The sequence below is a fragment of the Paramormyrops kingsleyae genome, chromosome 12 (genome assembly GCF_048594095.1).
Source record: "Paramormyrops kingsleyae isolate MSU_618 chromosome 12, PKINGS_0.4, whole genome shotgun sequence".
NCBI classification, from domain to species: domain Eukaryota; kingdom Metazoa; phylum Chordata; class Actinopteri; order Osteoglossiformes; family Mormyridae; genus Paramormyrops; species Paramormyrops kingsleyae.
Genome location: NC_132808.1, coordinates 10,515,851 through 10,531,629, shown reverse-complemented (window position 1 = coordinate 10,531,629; position 15,779 = coordinate 10,515,851). Strand labels below are relative to the sequence as shown.

General features: G+C 41.3%; 2 protein-coding genes across 6 annotated transcripts in view; one reads left to right on the top strand and one right to left on the bottom strand.

The window, feature by feature from the left end:
* Nucleotides 1–582: 582 nt before the first annotated feature.
* On the bottom strand, nucleotides 583–14,406 carry LOC111836211 (uncharacterized). Of its 4 annotated transcripts, none has more exons than XM_023797271.2 (12): nucleotides 13,736–14,406; nucleotides 13,246–13,337; nucleotides 12,585–12,784; nucleotides 12,326–12,405; nucleotides 11,744–11,867; nucleotides 9,398–9,524; nucleotides 9,095–9,153; nucleotides 8,897–9,005; nucleotides 7,338–7,508; nucleotides 6,105–6,196; nucleotides 4,548–4,677; nucleotides 583–1,698 (listed from the first exon to the last, which is right to left on the bottom strand). In XM_023797271.2, the coding sequence occupies exons 1-12, from the start codon at nucleotides 14,107–14,109 to the stop codon at nucleotides 1,637–1,639; spliced, it is 1,620 nt and encodes a 539-aa protein (XP_023653039.1). In that variant the 5' UTR covers nucleotides 14,110–14,406; the 3' UTR covers nucleotides 583–1,636. The 4 variants fall into 4 exon arrangements, with proteins under 4 accessions (XP_023653039.1, XP_023653040.1, XP_023653041.1 ...); XM_023797272.2 differs by having other exon boundaries at nucleotides 12,585–12,730; XM_023797273.2 differs by lacking the exon at nucleotides 13,246–13,337 and having other exon boundaries at nucleotides 12,585–12,730; nucleotides 13,746–14,406.
* wfs1b (Wolfram syndrome 1b (wolframin)) overlaps nucleotides 13,970–15,779 on the top strand; it is a 15,817-nt gene continuing 14,007 nt past the window's right edge. The window contains exon 1 of one of the 2 annotated variants that reach the window (XM_072718658.1): nucleotides 13,970–14,099. The gene's annotated coding sequence lies outside the window, so the exon portion shown is untranslated. Of the gene's footprint in view, nucleotides 14,100–14,514; nucleotides 14,715–15,779 lie in introns of those variants that run through there. The other variant, XM_023797270.2, reaches the window with a different exon arrangement.

Sequence of the window (15,779 nt, the reverse complement as noted above, 5' to 3'; positions counted from 1 at the left end):
TGTTTCAATGAGAATATCACATCCATCCATCCATCTTCCAAATGCTTATCTAGTAGAACTGGGTGACAGAGGGCAGCGGACACCCTGGATGGGATCACCTTTTCTCAAAGAGCATATCAATTCTTTCAATAAAGAATATTGTGGATCGAGGCTTTCAGTAATGAAGTCACCATGTGCAGATGTTCCTGTGAATTGTTTTAATCAACGGGTCACAGGTTAAATAAATTACTATAGTGATTTATGTTTGTCTCAATAAATATATCAAAAAGTATATTATATTTTTTCTGCTATGCTCATATTTACTGCCAAGACCATCTGTTCCATGTTCAATGCTTCTTTCAAGGTGATCTTACCATCCAAAGACAGAGAAAGATCAGAGACTCTCCCCTTATGATGGCACAAGCCACCTGGCATCTGTTATGCCATTTGGTGCATAAAAATTGTAAGCAGTGAGAACCTGTAAGCATGATTCAGTAAGAAAGATACATGGGGATTAAGGTACTTTTTATAGCATAAGGGAAATTCAATGTACCGTATCACCTCCAAAAATACAATAAAACAATTAAACAAAGACAACAGACAGAGAATGAAAGTCGTATTTATTTTGTTGAATTTCCAACACAATGCACTATGTAGAAATACAGTCATTTGGACTCTTTTTAAATAGGGTGGGGCCATCATGATTGTATGCATTAGAGGTTTAAGTTTAAATCTTTTAAGGGTTTTTGTGACCCAAAGCACTGTGCTCAGTATGTATGGCCATAATCCACTCATCCTTTCACACTGTACAAATGGGGTAGCTGTTTTTAATGCTAAGTGCAAACTTCCTATGGTGCAAATTGACACCATCATGCTCTGCTTTGGTTCCTACCATCCTGTTATCCAGCGTTTTACAATCTAGTTTTGTTTTCAACCGCAGAAGCTTATTCAGTGCACCACAACTACAACTGAACACTGCAAGTGCAACAGCACGCAAGACTACATGCAAATGCTGTCACACTGGTGTTCTGGCATGCAAGTGATTTCTACTGCACAGTACAAGAATAAAACCAAGCAGTGCTACAGGGGTTCTGTTTCACAGTAACAGAGAATCAGATATCATTAGTGAACTCAGAAACAACCACTACTTACTATTAAGACCATGTGGAGAAGTATCTTTCTGCTAACAGCTATTTACAGTGCTGTGATGTTGCGTCAGCGAAAGAACGGAACTGAAGAAAGCAACAGAATGAACAGCTAAAACAAGAGCAAATGAAAAGCCCGTCGCCAAGCCAACAGAGCATCCAACAAACCCACTGGGTCAGGCCCACCCTCAAGGTCGTCCCGGGGTGCAGTGACCCTGCTCAGTCAGGGTCCCCCCTTCAGTCTTCAGCATCCTAACATTTATGTTTTTAATGTAATATTTTAATTCATGCATGATTTGTGTGACTGCTAATATTAATTTATCACAGTGATATGTTTTTTTTTATAAGTTAAGAGAGATTTATAACACCCAGTTTATCACATTTTATCACTCTAATGTGACAAAAAAAAATCAGGGAAGACTCGTAAGTGTAGATTTTTACTACAATAAAACACATGGAATTTGCATAATTGGCATGACTTTTCCCTCATAAATCCATTTAGCTTAACATACTTAGAGCTTGACTCTGACTTCATGAGTGCTCGACACACTCTGCTTCTGCAGGACCTCGTTACCTTAAAGAGAAAAACAGTTTGATAAAGAAGCAATAACGTATCTAATTCTTTTATAATTTTGTTATACTTTCATAATAACGGTATCTAATAAACAAAACCACTCCAGTATACACTCAATCACAGAAAGCACATCCCACACTGACAATAACTTTCACTACTCCTACTAATACAGCCCTAAATACTGTCAATAAAACCTTTCTTTATCATTTCAGAAAACATCTCTCTATCAGACAATGGTTAAAACTACTGAAAAGACACATATAACAGGAAAGACTCTCAACCTCAATAAATGACCACAAACAATAATTTCTTGATATATTACTATAAGGCCCAAATCCTTAACATTTATAAAAATGATAAAAAATACTACATTGTTTCACATGCAAACACACACACATCATTCCCTACCCACATATACATGGAAATGTGAATATATATGTAGTATTGTTTGTCAATTTGATGTGTTGTGTTGTGCCATCAGATGTAGTTGTTGAACTGTTTTATGTAACCCTGTCAGAATGCATTTTGGTATATACAGTATTTAATAAGGAAAAAAATACAGGAAACAAATGTGAGGTCAGGATGGATCACGAGGATGGATCACCAGTCATTCAAAGTAGACACCAAATATGAATGTTCATGCACTGGCATTTAAATTTTCTTTTGTTTATATTTCTAAAACACTATTAATGTAACCATTATCTCATTCTAAACGTATTGGGAAAAAATGACAATTCAACTGCATTTTCAAGCTTTAGTAAAACAATTTGTAAATTGGTTAAAAACATAGTTGTTCAAGTAATCTTAGAAGGAACCATTAGCAGGCCAGGAAAGTTATTAAAAGCTTTCAGAAGCTCAGGAAACAAGGATCGGTGCAACAAAATTGGTGCAATTAATTTCAGCAGACCTCATCCGGAAAACGGAACGTGCCGGGTGCACTGGGCTGGGGTCTGGGTGGTAAGTTTTTGCTACAGATAGATCAAGTACTCAGAGGTTTTTTTGAAACAGGAAGACCTTTGAGATCAGAATTTCAGAACATTCTATATTTATGGCTTCATGGCCACGGGGCCACACCACTGATATCAGTTTGTGTTAACAGAAGTTCATGGAGCACTTTAATGGGGTTTTATTTAAGCCACAACAGCTCGAGAATGCCCCGATTATATTTCCTCCCTTATTATTGCCTAACAGTTGGTTTTTTTGTGGGATTTCACATAATCCTTAGGTTCTTATTTACTCACACGTCCATGTTACTGAAGGAAGTAATTGTTGTATAATCACCTCTCTCTCTATGCTGGAGAGTTCAAACTCTGGCCACATCATGCTGAGGCTTGATTAGACTGACACATGAGAGGGAGCTACAGTTCTAGTCCATTAACACTAATGTGCATCAGTGGATGCAGGCATTCCTGGTGAAATGCACGAGAAAGATAAGCACCACAGAATGCAAGCCAAGAGCTAACTTAGAGTATCCGATCCAGCATAAGCTGACCAAGAGTACCCAGACTAATAAGAGCTGACCTATAGCTCCTAAACAATAATAGCTGACCTAGCGTATATAATCCAACAAGATATTACCTTGAATATCCAGACCAACTAGAGCTGAACTAGAGTATCCAGACTAAAAAGAGCTAGCCTAGAGTACCTAGACCAACAACAACTGATTAGAGTATCCAATTCAATAGAGTATCCAATTGTAAGCATTTTAAAGCTTTTTTTAATGCTGATCCACGATGAAATTTCCCAGCCCCAATCTTAGAATTAACCTATATAAATGGGTCTTGGGTCTGCAAATGTTTACATGCAAGACTAGTGAACACTCAACCAATCCAAGAAGCCAAACCACAGATGCTTAATTTCAATTTCACATCCAATCAGATTTGTGCCATAGACATTGATAGGCATACATTACAAAGTATCCTCCATGCTTGATCACAGCGTTAATTTAAAACCTATAATTGATATAGGGTCATGACTTATCTCGCATGGCAAAAATTGGGTCACTTTGCAAAAAAGGTTGAGAACCACTGACCTAGAGTATCCTATATAACAAGAGATGAACTAGAGTATCCAATCCAACAAGAGATGACCTAGAGCAGGGGTAGCCAATCTTACCCGCAAAGGGCCAGTGTGCATGCAGGTTTTTGGGATAACCTGTAGGTCAGATGTTCAAACCCAGGTGTGAGGACTCTTCAGCCAATCAGTCCTCTAATTAGTAATCTAATTAGGGAGTTGCAGCGAAAACCCGCATACACACCGGCCCTTTGCGGATAAGATTGGCTACCCTTGACCTAGAGTATCCAGTCCAACAAGAGATGACCTACAGCAGTGGTCACCAACCCTGCTCCTGGAGACCCTGCAGAGCTTAGATGCAACCCTGATTTAACACACTTGATAAAGATAAATATTGGAGATTATTGGAGATAATTGGACTTGATTATAGTATTTAGCGCAGTCCACTTGTGATCAGATCACCCAGGACGCATGTTAATACGAGGTGTCCTGTTAATGACAGGGCCATAGAGTATCCAGAACATTAGCAAATGACCTAAAACAACCTCTAATGAATAACTGTGTCTTCAAGCTCATCACAATTTTTGGAATGAGATTTGGGCTTCAAGTTTTCAAGATCTTATTGATTTTATTATTCTTAATTCCTTCAGACTAGTAGAAATGTAAGCTCTGCAAACTGCTCTGCTAAATACCTAAAATAAATCACATTTACTAATCCTAAACAGTGGATTCTGTAGAATCTTGGATGTAGTAGAATGTGAAAAGCTTCTGTATTATTGGATAAAATATTTCGAATGCAGGTGGATTCCAAAACTCTTACAAGCCGTATCCCACACCTCTGTCAAGGACATCCAGATGGAACGGGAACATCAGGGGTAGCATCTTCAGTCCATGAAGCTGCGACTCCAGCGTGGTCCCACTGTCTCTCAAACTTTGGAGTTCCTGCTGCAGGGCGCCCTTTTGCACCTGGTGGCAGTAAACGGTAGTGAGAGAGTGAGGGTCTTTCTAACGCCCTGCACGCACTTGCCGGAAACGTAAATGTTAGTGGCCGAGCAACAGGAAGGAAAGAGTTACCGGCTGTGTCGCAATTCTGTCACAGCTTGGCCCTGTCATCACACACTCACGTGACCAAACGTTTGCTCCTTAAGTAGTGCTCCAATGCTTTAGGAAAGAACTAAGGAAAGCTATCCAGGAATATAATCCTTCTTGTTAATTAGAAAAAGCAGGAATTATGCTCACAAGTACCGATTAAATATTCAAGAGTAAGCTAACTCGTACCATCAACATAAACATGATTCATTCAGCACATCAACAGCTGAAAAGTCACTTTGGCATCATTCACTGAGATATTAAACTGTAATTTTAGGATGATACAAAACATGGGGAGCCAAAATATTAAAGCCGAAGCATGCAATTTGATTATACAGTATTACTAGTTTTGCCGAATCCTCCCAAACTTCATTTTTAGGCCCTCTGAGAGAGGCCCACATTCCCATCGGCCTGTGAACGTTCTTTCTGTGAGAATCTGACGACGTTCGACGTTTGAATGGGGTGTTAGGGGACGCTCTGCCATGGCACTCAGAACCCGGATGTTCCCGGGCACGGCTGTAACCCGGCAACAGGGCCACTCTCATTGTGTCGCCCTACTTTTCCGTTAATGAGTTCCACCGACAGCCAGCATAGAAAGCTTTTTGAAAGGAACCAAATGTGATAATGTAATAATGTAAGTGAAGAGAAGAAGCATTTAAACAAAATACAGAAAACTGGAAATGAGTAGCACTAGAGAGTGATAGAGGAAGCCATGAATGCACAGATATCAATCAATCAATCAAAAGTGCTTATTCAGTGTAGGATCACAGAGAGCCTGTAGCATGTCAGTCCATTATAGGACAATATTTGGAAAGAGCAATTCACCTGTGTTCCTCTGGCATGGTTTAGGAGCATAAAAACTGCACACTTACAGCTGCAGGGCAGGAAATGAAACAACGACCTGGATGTATGAGCCACTGTGCCATCTTTTACACCAGTAAGGCGATGCCCCCATTTAACCTGAGAGGGCATTTTGTTTAGACTAGTACATTTACTTTGAACAGCTTAAGCTGTCACTGCGTTGTCTGCCACACACTGTAAAGTACATGTAATGCCTCTCTTATCCCCTCTTTCTTCACTGTGTATATACACTTACTCTTTGCTTAGCCATACCGAGACGCTGCTAAGGTGCTACACTGATGGTGGTGGAGGATGAAGAGCAGCAGGGGTTCAGTGTGATGGTGACAATCGGGAGTTAAGAAAGCCTCCCTGAAACACTGCACTGAAGTATGAAGCATCAGGAGGCCACAGTTATTCCTGACCTCCGTCGTGGTGGTAAATCATGACTACTGAAGCATCCGTACCTCCAGCTCCTGGAGCTCACTGTTCAGATGTTCCTGCTGCTTCTTGGCTTGGTCCAAACTGGCCGTCAGCTCAAGCAGCTCCAGCTCCCTCACTGCAGACATGGGGGCCAGAAGGGGGTGAATCGGGAAAAGGATGTCATGACAGAAGCATGCTTTGCTGTGACTTGTGGTTCTGGGTACTCCTGAGGTTGCCAAGGGAGTCATCTGAGGCACCGAGTTGCCGCATGGCCAGTAGCCACCAGAACCAATCCTCTATCCTGTTTCTGTGACAGATTACCTTTGAGGATCACAAGCCGAAGAACACTTCTCATTCATACTGTAACCATACGCCTATTTCTGTCAACCAAAGCATAGTGTCTGTACACATCAGAGACATAATTAGAGCTGCTAATTAGAAAGTGATTTAAAAAAACTCAGCTACAGATCCAAATAAGACTACTTTTTACTCAACGGGAATACTTTTCAATATGTAAATGGCCATAAAGGTCCCTGGCGTTGTGAGCTACAGACTCCAGCTAACCACCAAGGGTCTGCTTGACTAGAACATTCCACAGGAAGCTCATAGATAATGTTCAAGCTTAAGGCCTGGATGGTCAATATGTGACATCTAGACAAAGTCTGCTAAACGCAACATCAGTGCAACATTTGAGCAAGACCCTTGTTGTTCATTATCCGCTGCCAGTTTGCTAAACAGATGCCGTATTTTTTTTTTTTTTTATAAAAAAAAGCTGCTTGTATTATACGACCTAAACTTTTATTAATCCATAAAGCTCAATATTTACAGCAGCAATTCAGTTCGAGCTTTCTCAGTGGGACAACTGGATTTGGACTTGCTTATGAAGCATTTATATGCTTCCTCAAAAGGAAAATTCTAGAAGTATTCCCATTAAAATACAATATCCACACATAAACTGGACTGTTTAGGGGATATATTTACCGGTTATACTTGGCCTTGTGTAAACAATGCCCTAGAATTTGCTTAGTGTATGAATGTTCCTTTATATTAGGTGGTACAGGGTGAGGGACACAAACAGGAATCATTAGCGACATGTATACTTCTCTTATTGATTGTTACCATGAAAATGATGCATGTGCATAACTGATTTGGGTTTTACTTGGCTTTGGTGGAAGTCTCTTGTTACTGCTTTACTGTAACCGAGTAACCTGCTAGTGGTTAACCACCAGTGCATTCTGGGATTGTGTTCAGGGTCTACTGAGGATGGGAACACGTACAGTTTATCTGTCGCAGGAGAAGCTCTTCCAGCACACTTAGTTCAACGGAAGACAGACTGCAGAGGTGAGCCTGCCCCATCTCCTCCTCTTCGTCCTCATCCTGCTCTTCTTCAAGCTCCGCCGTGGGCTGTGAAGCCTTGTGCTGGCCAGCCGTCTCTTTCTCAAACTCCTCTGGGGACGAGGGCCAGGTGAACACAGACAGTTGTCACTAGTGGGCTCTCAGGAACCACGAAGCTGTATGAAGACAACTCGGCTGAGCAGTGGGCATTGGGGAATAGGTCTGTCTGGCCAGCGTCTACCTCCCAGGATCCTGTGAGTCACTGCAGGCTGTTGCCATGGTTTCACTGCAAACCCCGCCTACACATTTGGCTACCAGAAATCACATCTCAGCCTGCAGCATAAACATGTTGCATCCCATGCCTTCAGAGAGTATTCACACGCCTCTACTTTGTATTCAGTACTTTGTGGGATCATTTTTAGCAGTCATTACAGCTGCAAGTCTTTGTGAGTATGCTTTTGCCAGCTTTCAATGGTCTATTTTTTTTTTTATTAAATGGATGATTTCAGCTGTTTTTTTCAGTAAGTTTTCAATAATTACTGTAACATGTTTATATTTTGTCATTATAAGGTGTTGTACATCCATCAAAAGAAAAAATTCAACTCAGTCAATTCATTCTATTTTGACATTTGTACAACACAAAAAGTCAAGGAGTCGGGGTATTTGCTGAAGGAACTTCACACATCCTGAAAAACACACATATGTAAATAGGCACGCGCACACACTGCTGAACATACCACAGCAAACCTTGAAGGCAAAGCAATGTGACTTCATTACTGCAGCAATGGGTTTTCTGCATAGTATGTTTGTCTATTCTAACACAGAATCTCACTAAATATAACAAAATAGAAACACCAAATCATGAGCAGGCAAATAACAGGACTCATATGACCTGATGTATTGCCTAGCTGTGAATGACACTATGACTATTTTGCAGACATAGTGCCATCTACTGGCAGCATGAGAGAATTGCAGCACTTTTATATGAAACGGAAGGTAATCTTGTAAAGAGAAGCTACAGTATTTGATTTTTTTATGATAATGCCGCAGTAGCAGTAGTACTGCATTAATAAATAAATAAAAAGATTTCTGCCTCCCACAGTTCACTGGGATTTGTCATCTCTGAGAGCATTACATAACTTTTTTACGGGTCCTTTTACAGTAAATCTATTGAAATACTATCCATCCATCTATCCAGTACAGGGTCATGGGGGCCGTAGAACCTTTTCCCTCCCTCTGGCTGCGTATATCGTATGCTAAGAAGCTGCCAATCTCATCCAAGGAGGAATGCAGTGACTGGGTATCCCAGACAGGAAGCCGCCAATCTCATCCAAGGAGGAATGCAGTGACTGGGTATCCCAGACAGGAAGCCGCCAATCTCATCCAAGGAGGAATGCAGTGACTGGGTATCCCAGACAGGAAGTCGCCAATCTCATCCAAGGAGGAATGCAGTGACTGGGTATCCCAGACAGAGCAGGGCTGTCAGGCAGCTTCCCCTCACCTGTCAGTGCCTGTAGGTGCTGCCTTCCTAGCAGGTGCTCCTTCTTATTATGCAGCGAGCTGAAATACTGCTTGCAAGTGCGGCAGTACAGGTGACTGCTGTCATCCGCCTGGCAGAGGGAGGGAGGGAGAGATTCACAGAACAGCCGCACCTATGATCGGGGGGAACCTACAGCCTTTCCCAGCTTGGAATACTTACATCGATCTGTGACAAGGCAAGTGCTTCCATTTCAAGCTCAGAGTCGTCACATTCAATGCCTGAAACCAGCAGAGCAGGGCAGTCCTGCTTAGAGCATAAATCAGCTAAGATCAAGCTAATATCTGTACTATAATTATAGAAAAGAGTCTTGAAGACAGCTTTCCCACTTTCAGTACACCCAGCGTCTTTTCACTACCTAAAACAAACCACAACAATCCCTTTTAACTGAATGTCCCCATGCTGTGAGCCTCTGATTTTACTATCATTAAATAAATGTGTTAGGAATCCACCTGGACCTCTTACCACACAAGTCCTTGGCTTTGTCCCGGGCTTTCTTCCTCAGAAAGGCCTTGTAGGCCTCGCTGTTCTGGTAGGCAACAAGCTCCTGTATGCAGCGCAGCTTGTCCTGCTCGGCTCCCGAGTTGTACTTCTGCATGGACAGAAATGACCCCGTCACATGTGCCCCTCTTATACTCTGTGGATGTAGCATGATTACCGGCAGTAATAAACATGCAGAGGGCCTCTGACTGCGCGTTCATAGAACAGGTTACTTATGCGTCTCTTTACATGTTACTATGTCTACAGCACATCATTGTCCAACTCTACTCCATTTTACTGTCCATAGCAAATTCTTACTTATCTACACTCCACTTTACTGTCAGTAGTGCATTATTGCTCATGATACTGTCATGTCTTTTTTGTACCACTGTCTTTTACACACTGTCACACTGTCTCATCTGTTGATACTGCCGATTTACTGCAATGCTACCTCATGGTCACGCCTCCTTGCACTGTACTCCTCAATTATTTTTTTTCTTGTAAATTTCTTTATGTATATATTCTATTCTATTCTATTATATTCCAGTACATCATTATTCAAATATACTGCAGTTTCCATTATAGCACATTGCTCATCTATAATCAATTTTATTGACGATCTATAGACCATTATTACGCAAGTATGATTTAGTGTGTTACTAGCATGTTATTAATCATGTATTAGATTACTCAGTGTGACATTAATACAACTCCCATTTTTATTCAGACCATTGTATAAAATGTATAATGCACAGGTACTGAGCTGTATTTTCTGTTCATTTATAACATACCTATCAACAAAAATAAAATACTATGGTCTTCTGTAAGTGTTCTTTGGCACAAAATAAATCCCTACTAGCACACTATGTACTGAAGGTTACCGCAAGGTTGGCAGACTGCCTGGGAACCTAGACTGATTTCCCAAAGGTACCAGAAAGGAGGTAACGTGTGTACTAAAGTCGCCGTCAGTCATCAGCAGTGTGAAGGCAGGAACTCAACAGCAGGAGATCACTGGCTACAAGAACAAGACAATGATACAAATACAGCACTTTCTAGAGCTGTGCCGTTTACTGGGAAATGCAAAGCAATATCTGTCTCAGCCCCATCTACCTCTCACCCCCATCTGCATTACGATGGAGAAACAGAAGCCAAGGGAGCCCAGAGCAGAGTGAAGCACCAAGATCACCTGCTGAGGAATCTTCTTCTGCCCCTTAAAACATAAACCATATGGCTCTGGGTCTTTGCTGTTTGTTGACCCTTTAAGTAATGGGATAATAACCTCAAATATGCATCAAAATCACACAAGAAATGGCCAAAGCATGTCAAATCGACACTGGGGATTAGCAATCTTAATTTCTGGGCTGTACCTAACAGAAGGTTCTAGAAAGTCTTCCAGCTGGATTCCTGCTAATGGGTTCCAGGACCTTGTAAAACAGAAACTAGCAAAATATTGAAAAAAATGGACATTAATATTTTGGAATATGGATTTGACTGTTACAAATTACTATAGGATTTTTATAGTACAGTAGAACCTTGGAACTCGAGCACCTCTTAAGTCGACCATCGAACAGGTCTGTCAATTTTTTTTTTGACTTGTACATCGACCAAAATCTTGAAACTTGACCATTCCTGCTAAAACTTGTATGGGTCGAAACGCATTCAACTCTACCAATTCAGATCTCGAGCGGTTGGTCAAGATAAATCTAACCACAGCTTGACTGAAATCCATGGCAAAACAAAACAGAGCTGCTAGAACTTGTACATGTTGAGACGTGTCTCTGAGGGGCTGAAACAAAGGCAAACGGACCTCCTGGGATGCTGATGCCTATCGCTCTCAGTCTCGCGGTACCTCTCCACCGAGTACCAAAGAGTTTCCAAAGAGTGGTGAGATTAACTGTAGAACTTAAAAAGGAAATTATAGTGAGACTTGAAGGTTGTGTATGTATGTCTTCTCTCACTTTGGAGTATGGGATTGTGATTTATTTAATGTTTATCGCTTTTGTATATGTGCTTTTTCATGTGTGTATTAGTTTTACATTTATTGTTAATGCTTTTCATCATTAGGTAGGTAGACAAGTTTAAATTGGCAATCATTTGGGGGTCCATAATGGATTCAATTTATTTGCATTATTTCTTATGGGAAAATTTGACTTGGACTTCAACCAAATTGCAACTCGACCAGCCTTCTGGAACGAATTAAGTTTGTGTTCCAAGGTACCACTGTATTAGTGAAGTATTTCATTTTTCAAACGTTTTGAGCAGAAAGTAGAGCTCAGCACTTGTTTTGTTTGTTTAATGAATGGCATTTCGAACAAAAACGTGATGCCGCACCTGCTTATCCTCTGCGGAGAGCCGGGACCACTGCACTCCCAGCATCTTGGTGATCTCCGTGAAGGGGAGGTCAGGGTTCTCGGCCCTCAGCCGCACTTTGTGCTCATTTACGAATATCATGTAGCTAAGCGCAGCGAGACAACAGGGTTGAGTGGGACAATGCGGCTCCCCGTGGTTTTATAACATTCCTCCAGCCAAGCAATATGACCACATACATGACAACCGACAGGCCAGGTCTGAGGGAACCGATCATATAAGTGTGTGTTTGGGCATCTCAGCACAAGGCTAGGTGAATCGGAGCATGAGTGGGTGGGCGGGGCCAGAATCCTGGACAAAGGTTGCTATTTTTTTTTTTTTAAATAATAAAAAAAAGATTGTCCTGTAGGGGGCGCCATTTCTCAGCTGTCATTCTGCAGATCCGCTGACAGTAGTCCTTCACTTAAGCCCACAGCATACAGTACCTTTCATGCTGCTTCTCCTCAGAGTGTGACCTCCACTGTCATAGCATCTGCAGCTCAAACACCCTCTCGTCTGACCTCCCCATCCCTCCCACCCCCGTCTCTTCTTCTCCCGCTCACTCACCCTGTTGTTGGTGCACGCGGTGCTGACGGCTCCCTCCGTGGCTTCCTCTTCTTCCCCTTCGGCCAGCCGCCTTTCCGTTTCTGCGGGAAACACACAAGAAGTTCCAATAGCCTCACAAACCAGCACCTAGTGATGTCAGCTATGAGATCAATGGCTTCCAGAAGACATCAAGTGAGTAATATCTGATCTGTCTAATTCTGGCCCTTTTATGCCTGAGGACGTTCCTTCTTTACTAGCTGAACTCTTGTTTGACTCCTACCTTGGGCTCCTCTGGGTCAGGGCACCGTTGCTCCTGCTCTCCACCCAACAAGAGACAGGGGTTCAGGGCTTGAAGGGGCTCCAGTGAGTCCAGAGGTTCCAGAGACTGCAGGGTAGGGGGTAGAGGCTGGATGGACAGCAGGCCCGCTGCAGAGGGCAAAGGGGGCACCTCATCCTCAGACAAGAAGGGCTGGGAGGGAACTGCTCAGGGCCAAGACAGAGTCCCATTGAGAGACACACAACATACTGTTTCACCATTTCAAAAACATGAAAGATTCATTTGATGCTCAAGCTGGCAACAAGAAGAGGCATTACACATTTATAAGACATGTGACCGCATTGGAGGGGCACAAAGCATTCATATCAGGACTGGGGGAAGTGAAAGATTAGGTCTTTCTAAACACAAACCCATATGGGGAAATATCTCTTACTATTAAACAAACATTTAAAAACTATGAAATTACTATGGAAATACATTTTATGTAACATCTGAAACAAAAAAAAAGAGCTAAATATTTTGCAACATATTAACGTTTCGATTGAAGTCACAATGGTAGAGTCTATTAGCTTATTAATTTTCCTGCACTTTCCAATAGGCCACCGCCTAGCAAGATGCAGTGTAGAAGTGGGCAGTCTGCGCAAATGAGCCGCAGCACACCTACCCCCCGCCTGAAAGTGCAGACCGCCCTCCGTGGTCAGCGGGCTGACGAATGACACCGCGCCTCCGCTCGGATCTGCCGCCACATATATTAGTCTGAAAAGGCACAGCAAGAATACCACTTCGGCTGAAAGCACAAGCCCTGCACGCAATACTGAAACGTTTTCTAAATGAAAAAATAATACCGATATCACAGTGTAAGCATTACAAAATGCTATAATTTTAGAATTTTATTTAAAATATATATATATAATTAAGTTTATTCTTTTTTTCTTACTAAATGTGTAAAATCAATATTAAAGTTGGATATTACATTTAGCAAACTATCCACTTGATTCTGAATGTAAAGTGTGGGAAAATTACAATAATTAAAAATGTTAAGTATTTATAATGCATACCTAATACTATAAAACAAATTATGGGCGTTTGTGCTTCTAGCTAATGATATTCCAGGTGCCCCAGCCAGTAAGTTAACTAAAGTTTCATTAAGATACCTCTGCTGACCGTCAAGGCTTTGGACGGAGACTGTGACAGGTACGCCATCAATGTATGCGGAAAGTGGAGATCTGCCCTCCGCCGCGTCCTCATACGTGAGACCGTCGGCAGCTCCAGTGTCACGGGGGCCCATTGAGCCTCTCGGTTCACAGCCTGGGATGGGGTCGAGGTCGAAGCTGGCGACTGAGACTGGAACGATTTCACCCGGTGATACCACCGTCACCGAGTTCGTCGTTAAAACAGGATTCAGTGCAGTATTCTGGTTCATAGCGGGACACGGACCGCTTCCATTCTCGGTGATGCGGCAAGAGCAACAAACCCGATCGTGACAGCACCTAGGGAAGCTAATCGAGCGAAACGCAAGTAAGCACATTCACCCTTCTTCAAAATATTTTTAACCATTTATGAATTCACTAAAACCTAATACAGTAGTCACATTACTGACCAATCTGTCAGTAAATAATTTTCAATAACATATTTTTTATTGCAAAATTAAGAAGCTTTCAGCAAATCTGTCTATTTTTAACTGTTCATATTTGAATTCCTGGACCAATCATATCCACTTAAAGCACCAAAGCAAGATAAAACGTCAACCATAACCACTAAATAACTAAGATTACAAAATTTGCATAGACGACACTGCGAATGCCTGGAATTCGTTTACTAATGCCTTGTTAGATGATCAGGAAATACGACAAACTTCCGGAATTCGGAGCCAATCAGATGAGTGGATTTGTAACTAGCCCTTGGTTTTGCCAATAGAAATATTTCAAAACTCCAAGTGGGCGGAGACATTGTCATTGTCAACTGTCCGGAGGTTATATGGTTTTATTAGTTAAAAATGGTTATTGTGCCGGTGAATAATCGTGTAAAAAGTTAAATAGAATAAATGGGGAAGGCTTTCGGCGTATTTAAATTTAAATTGTAAAAGATATATTATTTGCTTTTATAGACCGCTACTTGTCCTGAGACCTAAGAGTAAGTATGGTGCATGTTTGTCACAAAAATAAATTGATAAGTTCATTGCTTGAACTGCTTGTACAATAACGTGGTGCTAATTTTAGTGCCACTGTACATTTGTTTTGTAACACAATTAAGTTATGGTTATAATTATTATCCAAAACAGGACTTGTTAGGTTTGTGCCGTAATACTCTTTGTTAAAACTGTCATTATAAGACGTGAGTAATGACACATCATCATAGTCAGGAATATCCATTAACATTTGGATTGGCACAAGGCTGGGATTTTCTCGGCTTTGAAGATGGATACGTCTTTACTTCTATTGTTTTTATGTTATATAACAAACTGAGTTTTTGACCTTTACGTCATTAAAAAAACAAACAAGTATGGTTTATGTATAGTTGAAACTCTACGGTAACTCTCTTTGGGGTTAAGTAGATGTTGATTATGATATAATACAGAACATTTTGTTTGGTAAAAAGACCAAAAATTAGAAAATTATATTGCTATATAGCCATTTCAGCGCCTTATTCTTCGGGGAAACGGTGCATCGGCGACCGATGAGAGCCGATGCATCGGAGACCGTTTTGTCGCCTCACTTTGCGTTGTCTACGATACATTAGTAATTATTTTGTGTCGTCGTCCTTCCCGTTACATTTGCGAAGCATCGAATTATATTTTCCCAAGTTCAAGTCCTTGTAATACCGCATGCGGTACTATTTAAGGTCACCTCGAACGTATGAATATCGAAAAATGAGAGACTGGAGTCCCTCTGTAACTGAAAAGGGTAATCATTTTAACCGATATAAAATAGATTTTATTGCCCGTGCTTTTTAAAAAAAATGTATAATCATGAAGCGTCAAAATTACGAGTGTGCATGCATCTATATGTACTGCCTACCTGAGCACAGTTTACCCTAAACCACGCCATCCACCCCTCACCCCTATTCGAGCACAGTCTCTGCACGGCACTGTGTAGAATATTCAGTCAGATCCAGGTTATACATACATCTAAATAATTTAGCAATTTAACGTCTTGCAGGCATAATTCATGGATTATTTCAATGCAGATAAAAATATAG